This window comes from Cyprinus carpio, chromosome A22 (assembly GCF_018340385.1).
Source record: "Cyprinus carpio isolate SPL01 chromosome A22, ASM1834038v1, whole genome shotgun sequence".
Classification (NCBI taxonomy): domain Eukaryota; kingdom Metazoa; phylum Chordata; class Actinopteri; order Cypriniformes; family Cyprinidae; genus Cyprinus; species Cyprinus carpio.
This window is the reverse complement of record NC_056593.1, coordinates 16,876,712-16,900,667: the sequence shown is the minus strand read 5'-3', so window position 1 is coordinate 16,900,667 and position 23,956 is coordinate 16,876,712. Positions and strand designations below refer to the sequence as shown.

Sequence of the window (23,956 nt, the reverse complement as noted above, 5' to 3'; positions counted from 1 at the left end):
GACTCCGGCTAGACAAGAAGTGGTGGATTGTGAATTTATGTTAACAAACCTTGGTGTATGAACACTGTCATTGTTGGGAGAAACTGCTCAGCTAACCTAGAGTTTCTCATGGTTAAATGTAGACCTTTTTATCTGCCGTGGGAGTTCACTTCCACCATAATAACCGCAGTCTATATTCCACTGGATGCTGATGCCAAGCTTGCTTTGAACGAACTTCATGCAGCCATTAGTAAACAACAGACTGTTCAACCGGAGGCTGCTTTTATTGTCGCGGGTGATTTTAATCACTGCAAATTAAAGATAGTGCTCTCCAAATTCCATCAGCATGTTTCCTGCCACACCAGAAGTGACAAAACTTTGGATCATGTTTACACAAACATTGATGGAGCCTACATCGCAACCCCCCTCCCACCTCGGACAGTCTGATCACATTTCTTTGTTTCTCACCCCTTAGTACCCCTCATCAACCGTGTGAAGCCATCAGTGAGGACTATCAAAGTGTGGCCATCTGGAGCAGACTCTTTACTTCAGGACAGGTTTCAACACACTGATTGGAGTATGATTGCTTCTCAACCTGCCTGTGGCTCTCACACTGACATTGACATCTATACCTCCTCTGTACTGAATTACATCAACACCACCATTGACAGTGTTACAACAGAAAAACATATAACAACATACCCTAATCAGAAGCCATGGATGAACAAGGAGGTGCGACTTCTGCTGAAAGCCCGCAACACTGCCTTCAGGTCTGATGATGCTCAGGACTACAGTAAATCCAGGGCTAACCTGAAAAGGGGCATCAAAAAGGCCAAGTACTGCTACAAGCTGAGGTAGAGGAACACTTTTCCAACTCTGACCCCTGACGCATGTGGCAGGGCATCCAGATCATCAGTGACTACAAGTCAAGCAACTCCACTCCAGCGGTCATGGACGTCTCCTTACTTAACAAGCTAAATGACTTTTATGCTCGCTTCAACAGCGACAGCAAGGAGACGGCCACCAAAACCACACACTCAGCAGATCACCAACCCGACAAACTCACCTCCTCAGATGTCTACACTGCACTGAGCCGGATCAACGCACCCAAGGCTGCTGGCCCGGACGGTATTCCTGGACGGGTGTTTAGGGCATGTGCAGAGCAGCTTGCAGGGGTCTTCACAGACATTTTCAACCTGTCCCTCACCCAAGCAACTGTGCCAACATGCATTTGTGCCAGTACCGAAACACTCCTCCCCAATGTGCCTGAATAACTATCGCCCCGTAGCACTCACACCCATCATTATGAAGTGCTTTGAGTGACTGGTCCTAGCACACCTCAAAGACTGCCTCCCACCCACACTGGACCCACACCAATTTGCCTACCGCAGAAATAGGAGCACAGAGGATGTTCCTAATATTGTTCCTAATAAACTGTTTAACTGCACTCACAAGTGAATATTAAATTATGTTATGGGATAATTAAATATATTCTAAATAAACTACAAACATAAAATTATATACATTTATTTTGTCCTTACATTCTTTCTTTGTAACTCATCCCCTCTCAGTGACACAGCTGACTGAATGGCTCATTATGCAGCTCATTATGCAGGCCTTTGTCTTCTCAGGTGTGAATTCATGATAGTTGACGCCCTACTCGCATATGACTTTTACCAACAAAAAAGTGTCTTAGAAAATTTAAATCAATATATTGTTTTCTGTAAGTGAGTAAACAAGATGATTTTCACATCATTTAGAAAAAAAAAAGGACAAGCTTCTAGGCTTCAAGCTCCAGTTCTCAAAAGTCCCGGGAACCATGTTCTGTAACGTGTTTTTTATTGCCTTATTCAAGTGATTTAACATTTTTAGTTTTTCACTAACCACGCATAACATTTTTTTTCTCAAAAACACAATCATGTACATACATGCTGCTCACATATTATTATAGCACAGTTTGTGCTGATTACAGTGAGATTCGACTTTAGCCATTTAGATATTTATAAGATACTGAAAAAAGCACAAATGTCAGGGCATGACAAAACTTCTCCAGGCCCCAAAAATACCCTTAGACTCCAGAGGGTTAACCTCCTGCCCTCCGGGAGGCGTTTCAGGAGCCTCCGGACAAGGACCAGCAGATCCAGGAACAGCTTTTTCCCTACAGCTGTCTCCTTACTGAACTCTGCCCTCTGACACCCCCCACACCATACACACACACTCCTCTCCCACTTCATCACTACATCTGACTGATTTATTTATTTATTTATTTACAACAGCAAAAAACAGTAAACTTGCTATTACTTGCACTACTATCTGTTCATCCAGAAACACTGAATAATCCATTTGCACTGATAAAATATGTTCTATGCACTTTAATGTCCATTGCAATAGTGTAAATTATGTTCATATGTTCATAGTTCTGCCTATAGTGTACATACACTTCACATATTCCATCTGTATAGTATGTTCATAGTACACCTATCTGTATATCATGCTGATAGTATTTAAAATCTGTAAATTTGTCCATAATACTTACTTGTATAGTTATTGTACATATTGTAGACCTTGTATATTCTGTACTTACTGCTTATTGCACTTCTGGTTAGATGCTAACTGCATTTCGTTGCCTTGTACCTTACATGTGCAGTGACAATAAAGTTGAATCTAATCTAATCTAATCTAATCTAATCTAATCTAATCTAATCTAATCATGTTTTTTTTTTTTTTTTTTTTTTTTTCGTGTTTAGTCTATAGTTTAGTTCCAGTCTGTGGTTTAGTTCTTCATTTTAGTTCTTGAACCTTTAGATTTTTTTCCCCGTTTTAATTTCTTTGTAGTTTTCAGTAAGGTTGACGTCTTATCTTTACTTAGTTTGTACTATAGTTTTAGTTATTTATTCCTAGCTTTTTACTATTATTATCATTTTTGTTTTCATAAGTTTCAGTTTATTCAGTGCTTCCCAAACCTGTCCTGGAGGATCCCTGCCCTGCATAATTTCTTTGTCTCCCTAATCAGACACACCCAATTTAGTTCTTGCAGTCTCTACTAACGAGCTGATGAGCGGAAACAGGTGTGTTAGATAAGGGAGACATACAAAAGGTGCAGGGCAGGGGGGCTCCAGGACAGGTTTGGGAAGCACTGAGTTAATTATTTCTAGTTTTTTTTTTTTTTTTTTTTTTCAGTTTTATTTCTTATCTCCCTAGTCATAGTTTTGCAAGATTTTTTTTTACTTTTGATCTTTGTCTCTCTTGTCTCTCCTGTTGTCTTGTCTTTGTGTGCATGTGTGTGTGCGTGCGTGCGTGTGTGTGTGTGTGTGTGTGTGTGTGTGTCTGTTGTGTTGGTTACTGCCCTGCTTCCAGAGTCCAAACCCTGACACTGAGGAGAATCAGACACACTGGCAGATTATTATCCTTATATTTGCTTTCATAAATGCTCTTCTGATCACTCTGATCATTGCATATAATCATAGAGTTGATGAAAATATACATGTATGGCTTCAAATGTGAATATTTTGGTCAAAAAATTTGCCATGCTTATTAAAAAAAAAATGCTACAAAATGGACAAAACCTTGAGACAATACTGTATGTTTTAGAGTGAACTACTCATTTACTGTTAAATCTGACATTTGAAGGACTATTAAAGCTTCTTGCTCATGGAATCAACAGAACCAAATATCATTTGAAACAATTTCAAGATATGAATCTACAGCAGCTTCAAGTTCTGGATCCTGAACAACCACAAGACTCAACACCAATATGGCTGTTATGAATGTTATGAACATATAAAGCATGTTGTGCCTTTCAGTGTTGAAGTTTAAAGCTTAAATACTGTATGTAAATATAATCAAGCATATGTGCTGAAATTCAGGTCAACAGCAGGACTGAGAGTGTGATATTGCTTTTATACATCAGTTTAATGTATGTGCTGTTTATGGGCAAGTAAATTTCATTATTTCAGTTTGTAAGGTTCACAACACAACGGGCCCTGTTTGAGGTCCTTATAAGAACTACAACTAATGATGTGTATTTTTGTCTATTTGTTATATCAAGATCATATAAAAATGGATTTAGAGACTTTTATCAAGCGTTTAATTACTAGTTTCACAAAAAGAGTGGACAAAAAACTTAAAAAAAAAATTATATATATATATATATATATATATATATATATAATATATATTATATATATAGATATATATATATATATATATATATATATAATAAAGACACTTTCAAAAGTACACAAACTCATGACTTCAAAAGATAACCAAACACATTGACACTTTCAAAAGTTGAAAAGATTGTAAAACTCAAGTATTGTATTATTATGTTTGTGACCACCAGAGGACAGCAACTGGTGGTTTTTGCTCTTAACCTGGCATATACAGTAGAAACAGATATAAGGGAGGATATAGGGGGCAGTCGTGGCCAGTCGTGGTTGCGGGTTTGAGTCTCGGTACCTGCAGGAATTGTTGGTGTGGGGAGTGAATAACCAGCGCTCTCTTCCATCCTCAATACCACGACTGATGTGAGACCCTTGAGCAAGAACCGAACCCTAGGGCACTGCAGCAAAAATGGCTCCGGTTGTGGGTTCATGGTGTATGTGTGTTCACTACTGTGTGTGTGTGCACTTGGATGGGTGAAATGCAGAGCACAAATTCAGAATATGGGACACTATATTGATGTTTCACTAAATGCTGTCCTGAACATATTTCAGGTAAATGCTACTTTCTTGATTAAAATTTCTACAAAAGTTTGCAGTGCCATCATGTGGTAGAGATATGAATAGCAATACAAATGTGTCAATGGAAGGAATTATTGTGATCAAGGACCAATAGTGTTCATATTAGTACCTAAAAGTTACAAAAGTATATTTTTGAAAATGTACCGTCCCAGTGACAGCTTTTCGTTTTCATATTAATGTGGACAGATCTTTGTTCCTGGCTGTGTTTATAACCTGTGGCTCTGCCCCGCTCTTCTGAAGGATCTGTAGTGTTTGTTTTTTTTTTAACCATAACACTAACTTTTTATCATTTCTGTCTGTTCTCAAAAAGTGTGGCACATTGTAGTGAAGACTGTTTTTGTGAACCCCGTTACGATATAAAGAAGGCTTTGCAAACACACATGAGGAGTCCTCAGTTAACATACTGTATTTGGTAACTATTGACATGACTGTCTGTGCTTTCTAAGGTTGTTACTCTTGTCTCCAGTGTCTCTTCAGGACCCAGTTCAAATCACTGTGTTGTTGGAGGCTCTGTTATTACCATGTTCATAGAAGGAAAAGGAGCTAAAGCCAGAAGAAATGAATGTGTTTTGGAGATGCAATAATAGCATGGTTGTTTATGATATTGAAAATGGCATTCCCTCAACAAAAGGCAGGACACAATGTTCAGGTATCATATAGAAAGTTTCCCTGCAGCGTATGTGAATGGAAAATTCTCATCTGAATTTCACAGAATCAGGCCAGTTCTCCTGCTTTGTCTCACTTGTGGATGAGGAACACAAACTAACACTGATAGTCAAAGATGTGCAAACTAAGTTTTCTTCCAAGGAAGTATGGCCAGAGGTTACATTTTGAACTTCCTTTAATGCAGGTTTTTTTATTTATTATATTATATTATAAGTCACAATTGTTTGTAAGGATGATCCAGAGAAATGGTGATAACTATATCTGAGCATTCTGTATTGCTAAACTTTGCTGCATGATGCTTTTCTTGAATGTATAGTCACAATTGTTTGAAACAACGATCCAGAAAAACAAATACAATAATCTGAATATTTATGTCAATGTGATATTTCAGTTTCTTTCCTTTTAGTAAATTTGCAAATATGTTTTTTTTTCTTTGTCATTAAAGAATATGTATGTTCTTTTAGTATGTATGATATGATATTTATAAACATATATATATATATATATATATATATATATATATATATTATATATATATATATATATATATATATATATATATTATTATATTATAAAGTATTTTTGCATAAGGCTGAATGTACTGAATTGTTTTTTTTTTTTACAAAAATGCATTGTAATTTATAATTCTTAGAATTATGCATAGAATTGTTATTATTTGGAAGTCATATATAAAATACATATCTATTAAAAACATATTTATAAACTTCAAACATTTCATTCAGGTTACAGGCCTGAAGATTGAATATGCATTCAGGTTATAGGCCTGTCACAGTGCTATCAGAGAAGCCCAGCTCTGACTTCCTCTTCTCTGTGTGCTTGAGGTTTCATAGTGTTTCCGCTCACAGTAAGAGATGTTTGAATGATCACAGTATAGAAGATATTCACCTGGATCAGACGATGAAGATCATCCAGCTTCAGATCTGTGAGTTTATCAACATATATTTGATTAAGTTGGGCTATTTATTTATTATTTTGTCGATTATTATCTTAATACGTTTTCTTTCTCTCACAGATCTGTTGATGTGGTCTCAAGTCACAGAGAGTCTAACAAACACAGCAGTAACTTTAGGAGCTGATGTGATTATAAACTGTGATCTTGGTATAGAGGAGATTTACTGGTACAAACAGAAATCACCGGATCCTCCAGAGTTGATCTTACGCACTTTCAGTAACAGAACTGAAGTAGCTAAATATGAAAACAGCATCTTTGAAGACAAATACTCAGTGAAAACTAACAGTCGTCTGTTCATCAGAAATATCACCGTTGATGAATTAGGAGTTTATTATTGTGTCAAAACTAGTGAACCACGAAAATTCAGCAACGGCACCAGAATCTACATCACTGGTGAGTTATTTTCTCATTTCAGATGGATTTTCAATCCATATGATACAATTCCATAATAAATATACTATACACATTTATGAATAACTAACATTTTTAAAGTGTCTTTGTTCTGTCAAAGACTGAAACTGAATAAAGACTGATACAACCAAACGTATTGTACAGACTCAGTCCACAGGAATCAGACAGAATCACAACAGGAGACACCATGGAGAAACCTGACCATCATCACATCTGTCCTGCTGAATGTGCTTCTGATCATTGCATTAATAGGTTTGTACTGCTTTTACTGCGAGTATGTCCAGGTTTCACTGAACTAAATACAAGACAAGACTCTAGATCTACACAAACATAACCATATTACACATGTTCTTTGTTTGTTTAGACTGTTATAATGTGTGAATTCAGTAATGTTTGATTGATTGTTGTTTCAGGTTTGGTGAAGAGCTACACTGATGTTCCTGGAAGATCTAAAAATCACACTGCAGCTAAAAACTCAAATAATCCAAAGGTAAAATATGTCTCAAATAAATGCTATATTATTTTTACCCTTCCTAGTGATTATTGCAGTAAATCCTTTCTGTCACGGGTGTCTGTTTTGTGTATCCCTGGGTGTCCACTAGAGGTCTCACTTCCCCTTATTGTCACCCCACTTTAGAACTCAATTACCCAAATCCCCGTCAGTATCATAACCACCCATCTAAATAAACCTTCCCTGTTCCTGTCTGTGTCACGGAGAGCCAATTCCCCGTTAGTATTGTAATCACCTGTCTATATATACCTGGTTTGTTTCTGTCTGTGTCACGGAGTCCTTGTTTAATGTCGAGTATTATTCATGTCCGTCTACTCTTGCCTTGCCTTGCCTTGCCTTGCCTTGCCTTGCCTTGCCTTGCCTTGCCTTGTGATCGTGTCATATTTATGTTGTTTGGATTATGTTTGGTTTTTGTGACCCCTTCCTGGACTGTTTACCCCTTTGGATTATCCCTAAATAAACGACTTACCTGCAAATTGGTTCTATCACCGTGTCTCATTGGATCCGTGCCGTGACACTTTCAACCTCAAATAACATGAACACAAGATTCATTATCTGAATGATCTGAAAAAATGTAAGATCTTACACAACTCTGTGAAACACTTAACTGAGACAGACAATATTTTAAAATGTGATTCAAGCCTGTAATGCTTGAAAAATAACCCCTTCATCCCTTGTAAGAATTTATTTGCAATAATGATTGGCTGACTGTACATCGTGTCTTACATACTGTATATGGACATTGATATATAATGTCTTTCTCTTTTCAGTGTGCTGAAATAGATTTTTTTCATGTTATCCTGGTAACACCATGCATTTGCCGAGAGCAGAGCACTGTTGTCCTTTACAGCCAATGAAATTTTCTGTTTTTTTACAGTTTTTATGTTTTATTATTTGTCATACAACAGGAAATCAAGGACACAAACCTCAATAAAAGACATCAAAAATCCGCACAAATAAAGCTTGCATATGAATATTTTTATACATATTGAAACATCTAACATCTGCACAGCTCATGTTTGTGGTTTACACACAGCATGGTTTCGTGCAAATAAAATGTTCCACTGGTTTGGTCACTTGATGAACAACACCTTTTACACTTGCATGCAGCCGGTGCTTTAAACTATAACCAAGTGAACATTAACACCATACACTATGAACAAATGTACACCTAGACCTATTTTACTACTGAGTTTCACACATTTTATTCTGTTCATCTTATTCATTTCCACAAACCAGAATAACATTGAGCAAAAAAAGAACAAAACGAACAATAAATAAACAGATATTTATAATACAGAGGAAATACTTTATTTTAAGGATCAATTATCACTATAAATTAGCATGCATATTTCTAACATATTGGCTGTTTATACTTATAAAGCACATATTCATGTCTTTTGCTGCAGGACCATATTTTAGATTCCTTAATCTCTGCCCCATATCTAAATAACTGCCTTACTAACTATTAATAAGCATCAAATTAGGACTTTACTGAAGCAAAAGTCATAATTAATTAGTGAGAATTGGACCTTAAAAATAAAGTGTGACCATTAAAGGTATGAAATTAGAGATTATTACTTAAAAGATAAAAGACAAGAGCTCTTATATACGGGTTTATGTTTGATTTTAAATACAAGAAAACACATGTGGTCAGAGCAAACCTGCCTTTAACTTCCTCATGACTGTGGTGGTTAAAATCCCTGTTTATTTTTTCATCTTTAAAGTTGTGTGAAAGAAACAAGACTGCAGTGTTTTAACTTAAGTGTTTTACATCCTGAATGCCAGATTAACTAACAGGGCCATGCAACTTCTTTTCTGTGAGTTTATTGTGTACATTATGAATATTGTAATGTGCTTTGTAAATTAATAAATTGACTTATTGTATTATGACACAAGTACATTCCAAATTGTTTTGTATGTGTGTGTGTGTTTTGTTTCACAGTTCTGTTCATATTTTGTCAAGCAGCAGAGACTTTAACAGATCAACTAACAGATTTGCGTCAAAATGTGACTATGAGACTACAGTCACTATGTGACTGTGGTTTTGATGTACAGGAGGTTAACTGGTTATTACTGAAACTACTGATATTAATCTCTTCTACAACTTCAGCTGCTATTTACTACATTATAACATTTAAACACAAATATCCAGAGCAAAGTAATCATTGTCTGTTCATAAATAATGTCACTCTTGATGATTTAGGACTTTATTGCTGTGTGACCTCAGATGCACCTCCAAAACCCCCACCTTTATCCCACCCTCACATCACTGGTGAGTGACCATTCACTGATCATATTGATGTTATATGTTGGAAACTCAGAAGCGAAGACCAGGAGATAATGGTCCTCCCTTGCCAAACCCCTGACACTGAGGAGAATCAGACACACTGGCAGATTATTATCCTGATATTTGCTTTCATAAATGCTCTTCTGATCACTGTGATCTTAGCATATAATCATAGAGTTGTTGAAAATATACATGTATGGGTTCAAATCGGAATATTTTGGTCAAAAATTTTGCCATGCTTATAAAAAAAAAATTTGAAACAATTTCAAGATATGAATCTACAGCAGCTTCAAGTTCTGGATCCTGAACAACCACAAGACTCAACAACAATATGGCTGTTATGAATGTTATGAACATATGAAGCATTTTGTGTCTCTCAATGTTGAAGTTTAAAGCTTAAATATGTAAATATAATCAAGCATAAGTGCTATAATTCAGGTCAACAGCACTACTGAGAGTGTGATATTGCTTTTATCAGTTTAATGTATGTGCTGTTTATGGTCAAGTAATTTTCATTATTTCAGTTTGTAAGGTTCACAACACAACGGGCCCTGTTTGAGGTCCTTATAAGAACTACAACTAATGATGTGTATTTCTGTCTATTTGTTATATCAAGATCATATAAAAATGGATTTAGAGACTTTTATCGTGTTTAATTCCTAGTTTCACAAAAAAGAGTTGACATTAAAAAAATTAAAAAAATAATAATAAAAAAAAAAAAAAAAATAAATTATATCTAATATATATATATATATAATACATTAATTATATTATATAATTACTAAGTCCACTCTCCTAGAAGGAAAAGAAAAAGGTAGCTCCGAACCCGAAGAAAGAATGTGTTTAGCGAGATGCCAAATAATAGCATGGTTGTTTTATGATTATGAAAAATGGCATTCCCTCAACCAAAAGGCAGGACACAATGTTCATATATGTATAGAAAGTTTTTTTTTTTTTTTTTTTAAACATCAAGTGCATTCTTAATGTGCATTCAGGTTTAAAGGCCTGAAGATGGCTGAAGTGCTATCAGAGAAGCCCAGCTCTGGACTTCCTCTTCTCTGATGTGCTTGAGTTTCATAGTGTTTCCGCTCACAGTAAGAGATGTTTGAATGATCACATTATAGAAGATATTCACCTGGATCAGACGATGAAGATCATCCAGCTTCAGATCTGTGAGTTTATTACCATTAGATTTGATAAAGTTGTGTTATTTATTTATTTATTTGTGATTATTATCTTAATACATGAGTTGTCTTTCTGTCTCAGATCTGATTCATTTGGTCTCAAGTCACAGAGAGTCTAACAAACACCGCAGTAACTTTAGGAGCTGATGTGATTATAAGCTGTGATCTTGATATAGAGGAGATTTACTGGTACAAACAGAAATCACCGGATCCTCCAGAGTTGATGTTACGCAATTTCAGAAGCACATAGAAGGAGCTAAAATATGAAAACCAGCATCTTTGAAGACAAATACTCAGTGAAAACTAACAGTAAGTCTGCTGCTCAGCAGAATATCACCGCTGATGATTTAGGAGTTTTATTATTGTGTCAAAACTAGTGAACCACAAAAATTCAGCAACGGCACCAGAATCTACATCACTGGTGAGTCATTTTCTCATTTCAATTTTACTTTTTCTCATTTCAAATATGATGAATTTCCATGTTGAATATTACTGTATACGATCCATAAAGTTGTTAAAGACTCTTAAACAGAGATTAATAGAATTAGAAACCATTTACAGACTCAGTCCACACGAATCAGACAGAATCACAACAGTGAGACACCATGGAGAAACCTGGCCCATCATCACATCTGGTCCTGCTGAAATGTGCTTCTGATCTTTGCATTAAATAGTTTGTACTGCTTTTACTGTGACTATGTTCAGGTTTCACTGAACTAAATACAAGAAGACAAGACTCTAGATCTACACAAACATAATCATATTACACATGTTCTTTGTTTGTTTAGACTGTTATAATGTGTGAATTCAGTAATGTTTGATTGATTGTTGTTTCAGGTTTGGTGAAGAGCTACAGTGATTGTTCCTGGAAGATCTAAAAATCACACTGCAGCTAAAAAACTCAAATAATCCAAAGGTAAAATATGTCTCAAATAAATGCTATATTATTTTTACCCTTCCTAGTGATTATTGCAGTAAATCCTTTCAACCTCAAATAACATGATCAAGATTTATTATCTGAATGATCTGAAAAATGTAAGATGTTACACAACTCTGGGAAACACTTGACTGAGACAGACAATATTTTAAAATGTGATTCAATCCTGTCATGCTTGAAAAATAACCCCCTTCATCCCTTGTGAGAATTATTTGCAATAATGATTGGCTGACTGTACATCGGTCTTACATACTGTATATGGCCATTGATATATAATGTCTTTTCTTTCAGTGTGCTGAAATTGATTTTCCCTGGTCTTGGTAAAACCATGCATTGCGAGAGCAGAGCACTGTTGTCCTTTACAGCCAATGAAAGTTTTCTTGTTGTTTTATGTTTTATTATTTGTCATACAACAGGAAATCAAGGACACAAACACTCAATAAAAGCTCTCAAGAGGTTCTTTTTTGGCTTGCATACAAATATTTTATATATGTATTGTAACATCTAACAGTCCGCACAGCTCTTGTTTGTGGTTTACACACAGCCTGGTTTAGTGCAAAAAATGTTTCCATGGTTTGGTCACTTGAGAACAACACCTTACACAACTTGCATGCAAGCCGGGGTTTAAACTCATAACAAAGGTGAAAGGAACACATTACCACTATGACTAAATGTTACACCTCGTTGCTATTTTATACTGAGTTTCACACATTTTATTCTGTTCATCTTATCATTTTCCAAAAACAGAATAACACTGAGCACAAAGAACAAAAACTACAATAAACAGATATTTATACTACAGAGGAAAACCTTTCTTTTTAGGATCCATGTTCCATATAAATAGCATGCATGTTACTAACATATTGGCTGTTATGACTATGTACAGCACAATAGTCATGTCTTTTGCTGCAGGACAATATTTTCGATTCCTTAATCTCTGCCCCCATATCTACATAACTGCCTTTTTAACTATTAAGTAAGCGTCAACTATAGGGTTTACTGACAGCAAACAGTCATCGTTAATAGTGAGCATTGGACCTTAAAAAATAAGTTGGTGACAATTAAGGTATGAAATTAGAGATATAATACTTAAAAGATAAAAGACAAGAGCTCTTACATATGGGTTAATGTTGATTTTAATAATACAAGAAAAACACATGTGGTCAGAGCAAAACCCCTGCCATTGCCGCCCCCCCCCCCCCCAATTTCACTTTTCTATGGCTGTGGTTAAAATCACCCTGTTATTTTGAAAGCGCTGAGGTAAAGTTTAATCTTTAAAGGTGTGTGAAAGAAACAAGACTGCAGTGTTTTAACCATTTAGATGTTTTAACAATCCTGAAGGCCATGCAGCAGCTTCTTCTCTGTGGCCTTTATTGTACATTAATGAATATTGTAATGTGCTTTGTAAATTAATCATTTTGAACATTGTATTATGACACAGTTACATTCCAAATTGTTGTGTATGTATGTGTGTGTGTTTTGTTTCACAGTTCTGTTCCATATTTTGTCATGCAGCAGAGAATTTAACAGAATCAACCGACAGATTTGGGTCATAAACTGTGATCTTGATGTACAGGAGGTTAACTGGTTATTACTAAAAACTACCAGATTCTCCGGTCCTGATATTACTTTCTACTTCAACTTCAGCTAAATTTTTACTACAAATAAAAAATTTAAACAAATATTCAGAGAAAAGTTAACATTGTCCTGTTCATAACCAATGTCAATCTTGATGATTTAGGACTTATTACTGTGTTGACCTATCAGGATTGCACCTCCAAAATACCAGCAGGCAGCCATCAGCCTGTACATCAGCTGGTGAGTGACCATGAGACTGATTCAGTGGCGATGGGTTGATGTGAAGTCAGTTTATTATATACTGGATCCATTTTTAGACAGTAATGTAATCTATAATTAACATTTGAGTGGTTCAACCAGTGCTGAATATGGTATATATGATTAGAACTGACTGAAGAGAACAAGAGTCATACAGTGGTGAAGTACATTGGGTGAAGTATCAGGGATCAGCCTGCCCTGAAAGTACTTGTCCTGTCCTGGGTCTTTGTTTAATGTGGTCTTTTTGTTTTATTTTTGTGCCTGAGCACATGGCTGTGTCTTGTGTTTGGTTTGGCCATGGGGGGGCCCCTTGTCATGTTTCTATCACCACGCCCGCTGGTTTGTCCTGTGTTTGTCAATTGTGTTTCACACTGATCCTCATGTGCTCTGCGCCCTTTATATGTGTTCAGTTCACTCTGGTCTTTACTGTTTGTTTTGTGTGTTTGCCATGTGTGCATTCTCCTTGCTTGTATCTTTAGTCCTTTGTTAGAACTCGCTATTCAGTATATTGCATCTAGTCTAAGTTTCCCTCTTGTTATTCTAGTTTGTTTTTTTTTTTTTCATGTTTAATCTATAGTCTAGTGTCCAGTCTGTGGTTTAGTTCTATATTTTAGTTTTTTAACTATTTGATCCCCCCCCCCCTTTATTTTTTTTTTAAGTTTTCAGTAAGGTTTGCTGTCTTGTCTTTATTTTGTTTGTAGTTCCAGATATTTATTCCTAGCTTATTCCCTATAGTATCCTTTTTCATAAGTTTCCAGTTAAATTGTTTCTAGTATTTTTATTTAGTACGTTTGTTTCTCTCCTTTTCAGTTTTCTTCTGTCCCTTATTTCCCTAGTCAGTTTTTACAAGTTTTTTACTTTTGATCTGTGGCTAATCTGCTTGTCTCTCCGCTGGTCTTGTCTTTATGTGTGTCTGTTGTGTTGGTTCCTGCCCTGCTTCCCTGAGGTCCTCCCTGGTCCTCTCCCTGACCTGACAGACATTTGGTTGCGACCTCAAGAATGACCGTCCCCAGGCCAAGCCTGTGGTTCCTTGAGTTTTTTACCAAGGTCTCCTGTTGCCACAGAGTCTGGAGCTACCCTGATCCCTGACCAGCCTGTTCTCCTGTTGTGTGGACTATCTTCCTGCCTCATCTGTTTTGTTTCTCATTTTTTGTTAATAAACTCTGTTTCTCCCTGTTCATTCTGCATTTTGGGGTCCTCCCTTGCCAAACCCCTGACAGGATGAACCAGCCACTCTGGGACCCAGCAGAATGAGTATAAAAATTGTTGGGAGATGGAGCAGCTGCATGTTTTGAATTTCTGGGACTTGTCTAATTATGTGCATCACCGCAAAGACTGGCAGATCCTTAACCCTCCTGAGGATGTCAGCAGTGACCACCAACGGCACTCCTTCCCTCTTCGAGTCAAGTCCCATGATCATCTTCTGACTCCCACTGAGAAACGAAGGGACCCTTGGAGACCGTCTGTGTTTCTGGGCAAAGGAGGCTATTTCAGAGAGCCCTAATCTGCTCATTGAAGCCACCTCAGAATCCCTTGTCATGTCTTGCTGACCAAAAAATATCCTGGATTCCGCCCATAACACCCAGTCTAGTAGAAATCCCTTGCCTGTGAAACATGTTCCCATGGTCCCTGTTGGGAGAGGTGCCAACAACTGTGCCCCCACCTTTAATCCCACATCTGTCTGTTTTCCAGTGTGCAAGGGTTTCCCAAAGCCGATGTCCACCCTGGCCTGGTATTTCCAAGGGTCACTACCCCTCCAGTCGGGTACCCGGTTTTGGCCCCCAACCAATCCTGTGCCCCCTTTGACTCCTCCACCCAGGATGGACACCTGGATCCTGCCCTGAAAAGTCTTGTCTGTCCTGTCTTTGTTTAATGTGTCTTTGTTTATTTTGTGACTGAGCACATGGCTGTGTCTTTGTTTGTGTTGGCCATGTGCCCCTAGTCATTTTCTATCACCACGCCCCCTTGTTTAGTCCTTGTTTGTCAATTTGTGTTCACCTGATCCTCATGTGCTCTGCTCCGGTTTTATGTTGTGTTAATTTCCCTCTTGTCTTTACTGGGTTGTTTTTTTGTGTGTGCCGTGTGTGCATTTTCCTTGCTTGTATTTTTTAGTTTTTGTTAGAACTCGCTATTCAGTATATTGCATCTAGTCTAGTTTCCCTCTTGTTGTTCATCAAGACCAAGATGGCGGCGCGTACACATCGCGAGGCTCAGCGTCTCTCCAGTTGTTGCAATTTTGCAGTATTACTCCTGCTCATCTTGGGTCTGTTTCGTACTGAACAGCTTTGGCTTTAACATCATACACCCGAGTGGGCGCTTTTTGGATATCGGTGAGGACTTTTCCAACAGTTTTATCACCAAGCTTTGACTCATCTCTGAATCGCCAGATAACCCGAGGCTACGCACTCTACACGGCCGGGTGAAAGTGCCGCAGGCGGCATCGAGATCATAAAACAAAGCCGGGGAAAACGCGGAGGTCTAACAGCTAAGCTACAAGCTAAGACACCGCTCCGGCTCTCTTTACCCAGCATTTTTGCCTCGCTAATGTGGACGGTCCTACTGGTGAACATACATGGATGAGTTACGACTTCGCATTCACCCACAATAAGAGACTTTGGACTGCAATGTCATGGTTTTCACACAGAAACATGGCTACATAGTGACGTACCAAATAATGCTATTGAGCTAGCCAGACGCTACATTTTCCGGGCAGATAGAACGGCAGATGATGACTCCGGCTAGACAAGAGTGGTGGATTGTATCATTTATGTTAATCAAAGCCCTTGGTGTACGAACACTGTCATTGTGGGAGACACTGCTCAGCTAACCTAGAGGTGTTTCTCATGGTTAAATGTAGACCTTTTTATCTGCCGTGGGAGTTCACTTCCACCATAATAACCACAGTCTATATTCCACTGGATGCTAATGCCAAGCTGCTTTGAACAAACTTCATGCAGCCATTAGTAAACAAACAGAACTGTAACAACCGGAGGCTGCTTTTAATTGTCGCGTGTGTCATGTGATTTTAATCACTGCAAATTAAAGACAGTGCTCCCCAAATTCCATCAGCATGTTTCCTGCCACACCAGAAGTGACAAACTTTGGATCATGTTTACACAAACATTGATGGAGCTTGACATCGCAACCCCCCTCCCCCACCTCGGACAGTCTGATCACCTTTCTTTGTTTCTCACCCCCTAAGTATTCACCCCTCATCAACCGTGTGAAGCCATCATGAGGACCATCAAAGTGTGGGCCAAATGGAGCAGACTCTTTACTCAGGACAGGTTTTCAACACACTGACTGGAGTATGTTTGCTTCTCAGGCTGCCTGTGGCTCTCACACTGACATTGACATCTATACCTCCTCCTGTACTGAATTACATCAACACCACCATTGACAGTGTTACAACAGAAAAACATATAACAAACATACCCTAATCACTTACTCAGGCCACCATGGATGAACAAGGAGTTTGCGACTTCTGCTGAAAGCCCCGCAACACTGCCTGCAGGTCTGATGACGCTCAGCCTACAGTAAATCCAGGGCTAACCTGAAAAGGGGCATCAAAAGAGCCAAGTACTGCTACAAGCTGAGGTAGAGGAACCACTTTTCAAACTCTGACCCCCGACGCATGTGGCCAGGGCATCCAGATCATCAGTGACTACAAGTCAAAGCAACTCCACTCCAGCGGTCATGGACGTCTCCTTTCCTTAACGAGCTAAATGTCCACACTGCACTGAGCCGGATCAACGCACGCAAGGCTGCTGCCACCAAAATCACACACTCAGCAGACCACCAACCTCTCAAACTCACCTCCACAGATGTCCACACTGCACTGAGCCGGATCAACGCACGCAAGGCTGCTGGCCCAGACGGTATTCCTGGACGGGTGTTTAGGCGGCATGTGCAGAGCAGCTTTGCAGGGGTCTTCACAGACATTTTTCAACCGGTCCCTCCTCCACCCAAGCAGCTGTGCCAACATGCTTTAAGTCCACATCCACTGTGCCAGTACCGAAACACTCCTCCCCAATGTGCCTGAATAACTATCGCCCCGTAGAACTCACACCTCATCATTATGAAGTGCTTTGAGTGACTGGTCCTCCTAGCACACCTCAAAGACTGCCTCCCACCCACACTGGACCCACACCAATTTGCCTACCGCAGAAATAGGAGCACAGAGGATGCAGTATGCACAGTGCTGCACTCTGCCACTCACACACTGGACAATAACAACACGTATGTTAAGATGTTGTTTGTTGACTTCAGTTCAGCATTTTAACACCGTCATTTCCCTCCAAGCTGACCACAAAACTTGGAGACCCTGGGACATTAACACCTCCCTCTGCAACTGGATTATGGACTTTCTGACCAACAGGCCTCAGCATGTTAGGTCAGGCCACACCCACTCCACCACCATCACACTTAACACCGGTGTACCACAGGGCTGTGTGCTGAGCCCATTCCTTTACTCCCTTTACACCCACGACTGCAAGCCTGTGCATGGATCCAACTCCATCATTAAGTTTGCAGACGACACCACGGTGATTGGCCTCATCAATGACAACGATGAGACTGACTACAGGGAAGAGGTACAGCACCTGGCCACATGGTATGCTGACAATAACCTGCTCCTTAACACCAGTAAGACAAAGGAGTTCATTGTGGGATTCAGAAAGATTTCCAGCATGACCCTATCCACATTAACGGGATGGTTGTTGAACATGTCTCCAGCTTCAAGTTCCTGGGAACCACTATCTCAGAGGACCTGTCCTGGACCACAAACACCTCCAGCCTGGTCAAGAAGGCTCACCAGCACCTCTTCTTCCTCAGGACACTGAAGAAGAACCAACTGTCTTCAGCCATAGTTGTGAACTTTTACTGGTGTGCAATCGAGAGCATCTTGACCAGTTGTATTACAGTCTGGTATGGGAACTGCTCAGTGGCTGACCGCAAAGCACTGCAGAGTGTGGTTGAAAACTGCCCAACGAATCACAGGGACACCACTTCCTGCTATTGAGGACATACAGAGGAAACGCTGTCTACGACGAGCTCGCAGCATTATCAAGGACTCCTCTGACCCTGACCATGGACTGTTTTAACCTCCTGCCCTCCGGGAGGGCGATTCAGGAGCCTCCGGACAAGGACCCAGCAGATCCAGGAACAGCTTTTTTTCCCTATGGCTTGTCTCCTTGCTGAACTCTGCCCTCTGACACCCCCCACACCATACACACAGACTCCTCACCCACTTCATCACTACATCTGACTGATTTATTTATTTATTTATTTACAACAGCAAAAAACAGTAAACTTGCTATTACTTGCACTACTATCTGTTCATCCAGAAACACTGAATAATCCATTTGCACACTGAAATATGTTCTATGCACTTTAATGTCCATTGCAATAGTGTAAATTATGTTCATATGTTCATAGTTCTGCCTATAGTGTACATACACTTTTACATAATCCATCTGTATAGTATGTTCATAGTACACCTATCTGTATATCATGCTGATAGTATTTAAAATCTGTAAATTTGTCCATAATACTTACTTGTATAGTTATTGTACATATTGTAGACCTTGTATATATCTGTACTTACTGCTTATTGCACTTCTGGTTAGATGCTCATTTAGACCAATATAATCATTTGGTTTTAGCCAGGTTTTCAGTCAAGCAGAGTACATCAAAACTATTAATGATCACAGATAATAGTTTTGATGTACTCTGCCTTGACTGAAACCTGGCTAAAACCAAATGATTATATTGGTCTAAATGAGTCTACTCCACCAAACTACTGTTTATAAACATGAGCCCCGTCGGACTGGTCGTGGGGGAGGTGTGCAACAATATTTAGTGATATTCTCAATGTTACCCAGAAAACAGGAGACAGGTTTAAATCATTTGAATACTTCTGCTTAATGTTACACTGTCAGATATGCAAAAGAAATCTATTGTAATCTCTTTCTCTGGCTACTGTGTATAGACCCCCAGGGCCATAAACAGAATTCCTAAAAGAATTGGAGATTTCCTCTCAGACCTGTTTGGTTACCGCTGATAAAAGCGCTAATTTTCGGAGATTTTAACATTCATATTGATAATACAAATGATGCATTTAGGACTTGCGTTTACTAACTTATTAAACTGTTTTGGAGTAAAGCAAAATGTCAACCGGGCCCACTCATCGTTTTAAAATCATACGCTAGATTTAACTTATATCACATGGAATCGATCTTACTGACATAGATATCGTACCTCAAAGTGATGATGTTACTGACCCATTTCCTTGTATCGTGCATTTTGCGTATTGATGATAATAACTATATAGCCTCGCGTTATCGTCCGGGCAGACCATTGTTCCAGCCACCAAAGACAGATTCGGCAAATAAAACCTGCCTGATTTATTCTCAAACTGCTCTGTGTACCCATAAATACACATGACCTAGACAAAATGACTTGCATACATGGGCACTATCTTCTCTAATACATTAGAAGCTGTTGCCCCCCATCAAATTGAAAAAGGTTAGAGAAAAAATACGTACTGTGCCATTGGTACAACAGTAATACCCACCGCTCTCAAGAAAGAAACTCGTAGTCTTGATGCGCAACACAACTGGAGGAAAACGAACTTGTGAAGTTTTTTTAGAATTGCGTCGAAAAAACAGTAATGTCCATGCTATAGACAGGCTCTAAAAACTGCAAGGGCCAAGCATATCCACAAACTCATAGAAAACAACCGAACAATCCAAGGTTTTATTTTAGCACAGTGGCTAGATTAACAAATAAACCAGACGCCACCCGATCTAAATATATCCCTCACAGTTAAATAGTAATGACTTTATGAATTTCTTCACTGATAAAAATAGATAAACATCAGAAATACAATAACTAATGTAGATTTTACAGCATCTAATACTTTAATTTTATCTACCGCACCCAAAGATAAACTGCAGTGCTTTACAACTATAGGACAGGAAGAGCTAAATAAACTTATCACTGCATCTAAACCAACACAACATGTTTATTAGATCCTGTACCCACTAAATTACTGAAACAGTTGCTACCTGTAAGCAGAAAAACCAGCTTCTCCATATTATAAACTCGTCGTTATCTTTAGGTCCACGTCCCAAAACCATTCAAGCTGGCGGTTATTAAGCCTCTTATTAAGAAACCACAACTAGATCCTAGGAACTGGCAAATTTACAGACCCATTTCAATCTTCCATTTATGTCTGTAAAATTTTAGAAAAAAGTTGTGTCTGCTCAATTGTGCTCCTACCTGCAAAAAAATTATCTCTAGGAGAATTTCAGTCGGGTTTCAGGCCCCATCCATAGCACAGAAACTGCACTTGTTAAAATTACAAATGACTTGCTTCTTGCTTCAGATCAAGGCTGCATCTCATTGCTAGTTTTACTTGATCTTAGTGCTGCGTTCGACACCATAGATCACGACATACTCAGAGATCGATTACAAAATTATACAGGTATCCAAGGTCAGGCTTTAAGATGGTTTAGATCCTACCTGTCGCGATTGCTAACCACTTTTGTTTTATTTAAATGGGGAGTCATCTCATATATCACCGGTAAAATATGGAGTGCCACAAGGATCTGTCATAGGTCCTCTGCTATTTTCAATATACATGTTGCCCCTTGGTAATATCATTAGAAAAATACGGGATTAGTTTCCACTGTTATGCTGATGATACTCAACTATATATCTCAACAAGACCCAGATGAAACTTCAAAATTATCTAAGCTAACAGAGTGTGTTAAAAATGTAAAAAAATTGATGACCAATAATTTTCTCCTATTAAATTCAGATAAGACAGAGATATTACTTATTTGGACCAGAAAACATTACACAGAATCTCGTAGATTACAATTTGCAATTAGACGGATGTACTGTTACTTCCTCTACTGTCAAAAATCTGGGTGTTATATTAGACAGTAACTTGTCTTTTGAAAATCATATTTCCCATGTTACAAAAACAGCATTCTTCCCATCTTAGAAAACATTGCCAAGCTACGAAAACATGTTACCTGTTCTGATGCAGAAAAAGCTCGTTCATGAGTCATGACCTCTAGACTGGACTATTGTAATGCACTGCTAGCTGGTTGTCCTGCATCCTCAATAAACAAGCTACAGGTAGTCCAAAATGCAGCGGCTAGAGTCCTTACCAGGTCAAGAAACTATGATCATAATACCCCAATACTACAGTCTCCTCGTCTGCACCGGGCTACCTATTAAGTTCCGTATCAGTTACAAAATATTATTACTTACTTATAAGGCCCTTAATGGCTTAGCTCCTGCGTACCTAACTAGTCTTTCTCTACCACGCTACAACCCATCACGCTCCCTAAGGTCACAAACGCTGGACTTTTGATAGTACCTAGGATAGCAAAGTCCACTAAAGGAGGTAGAGCTTTTTCGCATTTGGCTCCCAAACTCTGGAATAGCCTTCCTGATATATGTTCGGGGTTCAGACACACTCTCTCTGTTTAAATCTAGATTAAAAACACACCTCTTTGGCCAAGCATTCAATAATGCATCTCATAATTTTGGACTGCAGTTATATCTGATCAAATGTGCATTATTATTCTTTAGCTTGGGTTAATCTAATTAATTTTACTTGGCTGTAACAGCAGCTACGCTAATTATGTCTCTATTTTGTTTCTCTGCTTTGCCACGGGATTTACATCCCGTGGTAAACTAGGATTTACACAAGCTCCAGTCTGGATCCAGAACACCCGAGAAGAGATGATGCCAGCCCCTCAGAGGACCTCAGATGATGCTAAACCAGAGACCAACATACAGAAATACCACATTTTTGCATAAGTTTTTTGATTGCATAATTGCTGTTAATAGTGTTAATCGTCTGGTGTTTGACATCTTTTATTTATTTTTCTGAACATTTCTGTCATATGCACATAAACTGATAAGCTACTACTAAATATTGTAGAAACTTAATTTTCTGTAAAGTTGCTTTGTAATTGATTTGTATCGTAAAAAGCGCTAGACAAAATAAACTTGAATTGAATGCTAACTGCATTTCGTTGCCTGTACCTTACATGAGTGGAATCTAATCTAATCTAATAGGCCTAAATAACACTAATCTAATCTAATCTAATCTAAGTCTAATCATGTTTTTTCTTTTTTTTTTTTTTTTTTTGTGTTTAGTCTATGGTTAGTTCTTTATTTTTCAAGTTGTAGAGGTCCCCTTTAATATATATGACCTAAATCAATGTAGTTTTCAGTAAGGTTGACGTCTTATCTTTACTTAGTTTGTACTATAGTTTTAGTTATTTATTCCTAGCTTTTTACTATTATTATCATTTTTGTTTTCATAAGTTTCAGTTAAAGTCAGTGCTTCCCAAAACCTGTCCTGGAGGATCCCTTTGCCCTGCACAATTTCTTTGTCTCCCTAATCAGACACACCCAATTTGGAGTTCTTGCAGTCTCTACTAAGGAGCTGATGAGCGGAAACAGGGTGTTAGATAAGGGAGACATACAAAAGGTGTGGGGGGGGTGTTCCAGGACAGGTTTAGGAAGCACTGAGTTAATTATTTCTAGTTTTTTAGTATTATTTTTATTTTTTTGATTTTTTCAGTTTTATTTTTTTTTATCTCCCTAGTCATAGTTTTTGCAAGATTTTTGTTTACTTTTGTGATCTTTGTCTCTCTTGTCTCTCCTGTTGTCTTTGTCTTTGTGTGTGTGTGTTGTGTGTGTGTGTGTTGTGTGTGTTGTATGTGTCTGTGGTGTGTGGTTCCTGCCCTGCTTCCCGAGTCCTCCCTGATCGCTGATTACTCTGGCCTGATAAGCACATTTCGGTGCTTCAAGAGTTATATCATCCCCCTGGGCCAAGCCTGTGGTTCCTTGTGTTGCTACCAAGTCTCCTTTTTGCCACAGAGTCTGGAGCTACCCCGATCCCCGACCAGCCTGTTCTCCTGTTGTGTGGACTGTCTTCCTGCCTCATCTTTTTGTGTTCTCATTCTTGTTAATAAACTCTGTTTTCCCCGTTCATTCTGCATTTGGGTCCTCCCTTGCCAAACCCTGACACTAAGGAGAATCAGACACACTGGTAGATTATTATCCTGATATTTGCTTTCATAAATGCTCTTTTCTGATCACTGTGATCATTGCATATAATTATAGAGTTGATGAAAATATACATGTATGGGTTCAAAAGGTATATTTTGGTCAAAAATTTTTGCCATGCTCATTAAAAAAAAATACTATAAAATGGACAAAACCTTGGACAAATACTGTAATGTTTTGGGGTGAACTACTCCATTTACTGTAAATCTGAAAATTTGAAGGAACTATTTAAAGCTTCTTGCTCATGGAAACAACAGAACCAAATATCATTTGAAACAATTTCAAGATATGACTCACAGAGCTTCATAGTTCTGGATCCTGAACAACCA

General features: G+C 38.4%; 1 protein-coding gene across 3 annotated transcripts in view; it reads left to right on the top strand.

Moving 5' to 3' along the window:
• Nucleotides 1–6,175: 6,175 nt before the first annotated feature.
• Nucleotides 6,176–23,956, top strand: part of LOC122134455 — a 56,106-nt gene continuing 38,325 nt past the window's right edge. Inside the window, exons 1-3 of one of the 3 annotated variants that reach the window (XM_042712131.1) lie at nt 6,176–6,330; nt 6,421–6,753; nt 6,922–7,023. In XM_042712131.1, the coding sequence (XP_042568065.1) occupies nt 6,306–6,330; nt 6,421–6,753; nt 6,922–7,023 (460 nt within the window). In that variant the 5' untranslated portion in view covers nt 6,176–6,305. Of the gene's footprint in view, nt 6,331–6,420; nt 6,754–6,915; nt 7,024–10,648; nt 10,745–23,956 lie in introns of those variants that run through there. The other 2 variants (XM_042712129.1, XM_042712130.1) reach the window with 2 other exon arrangements.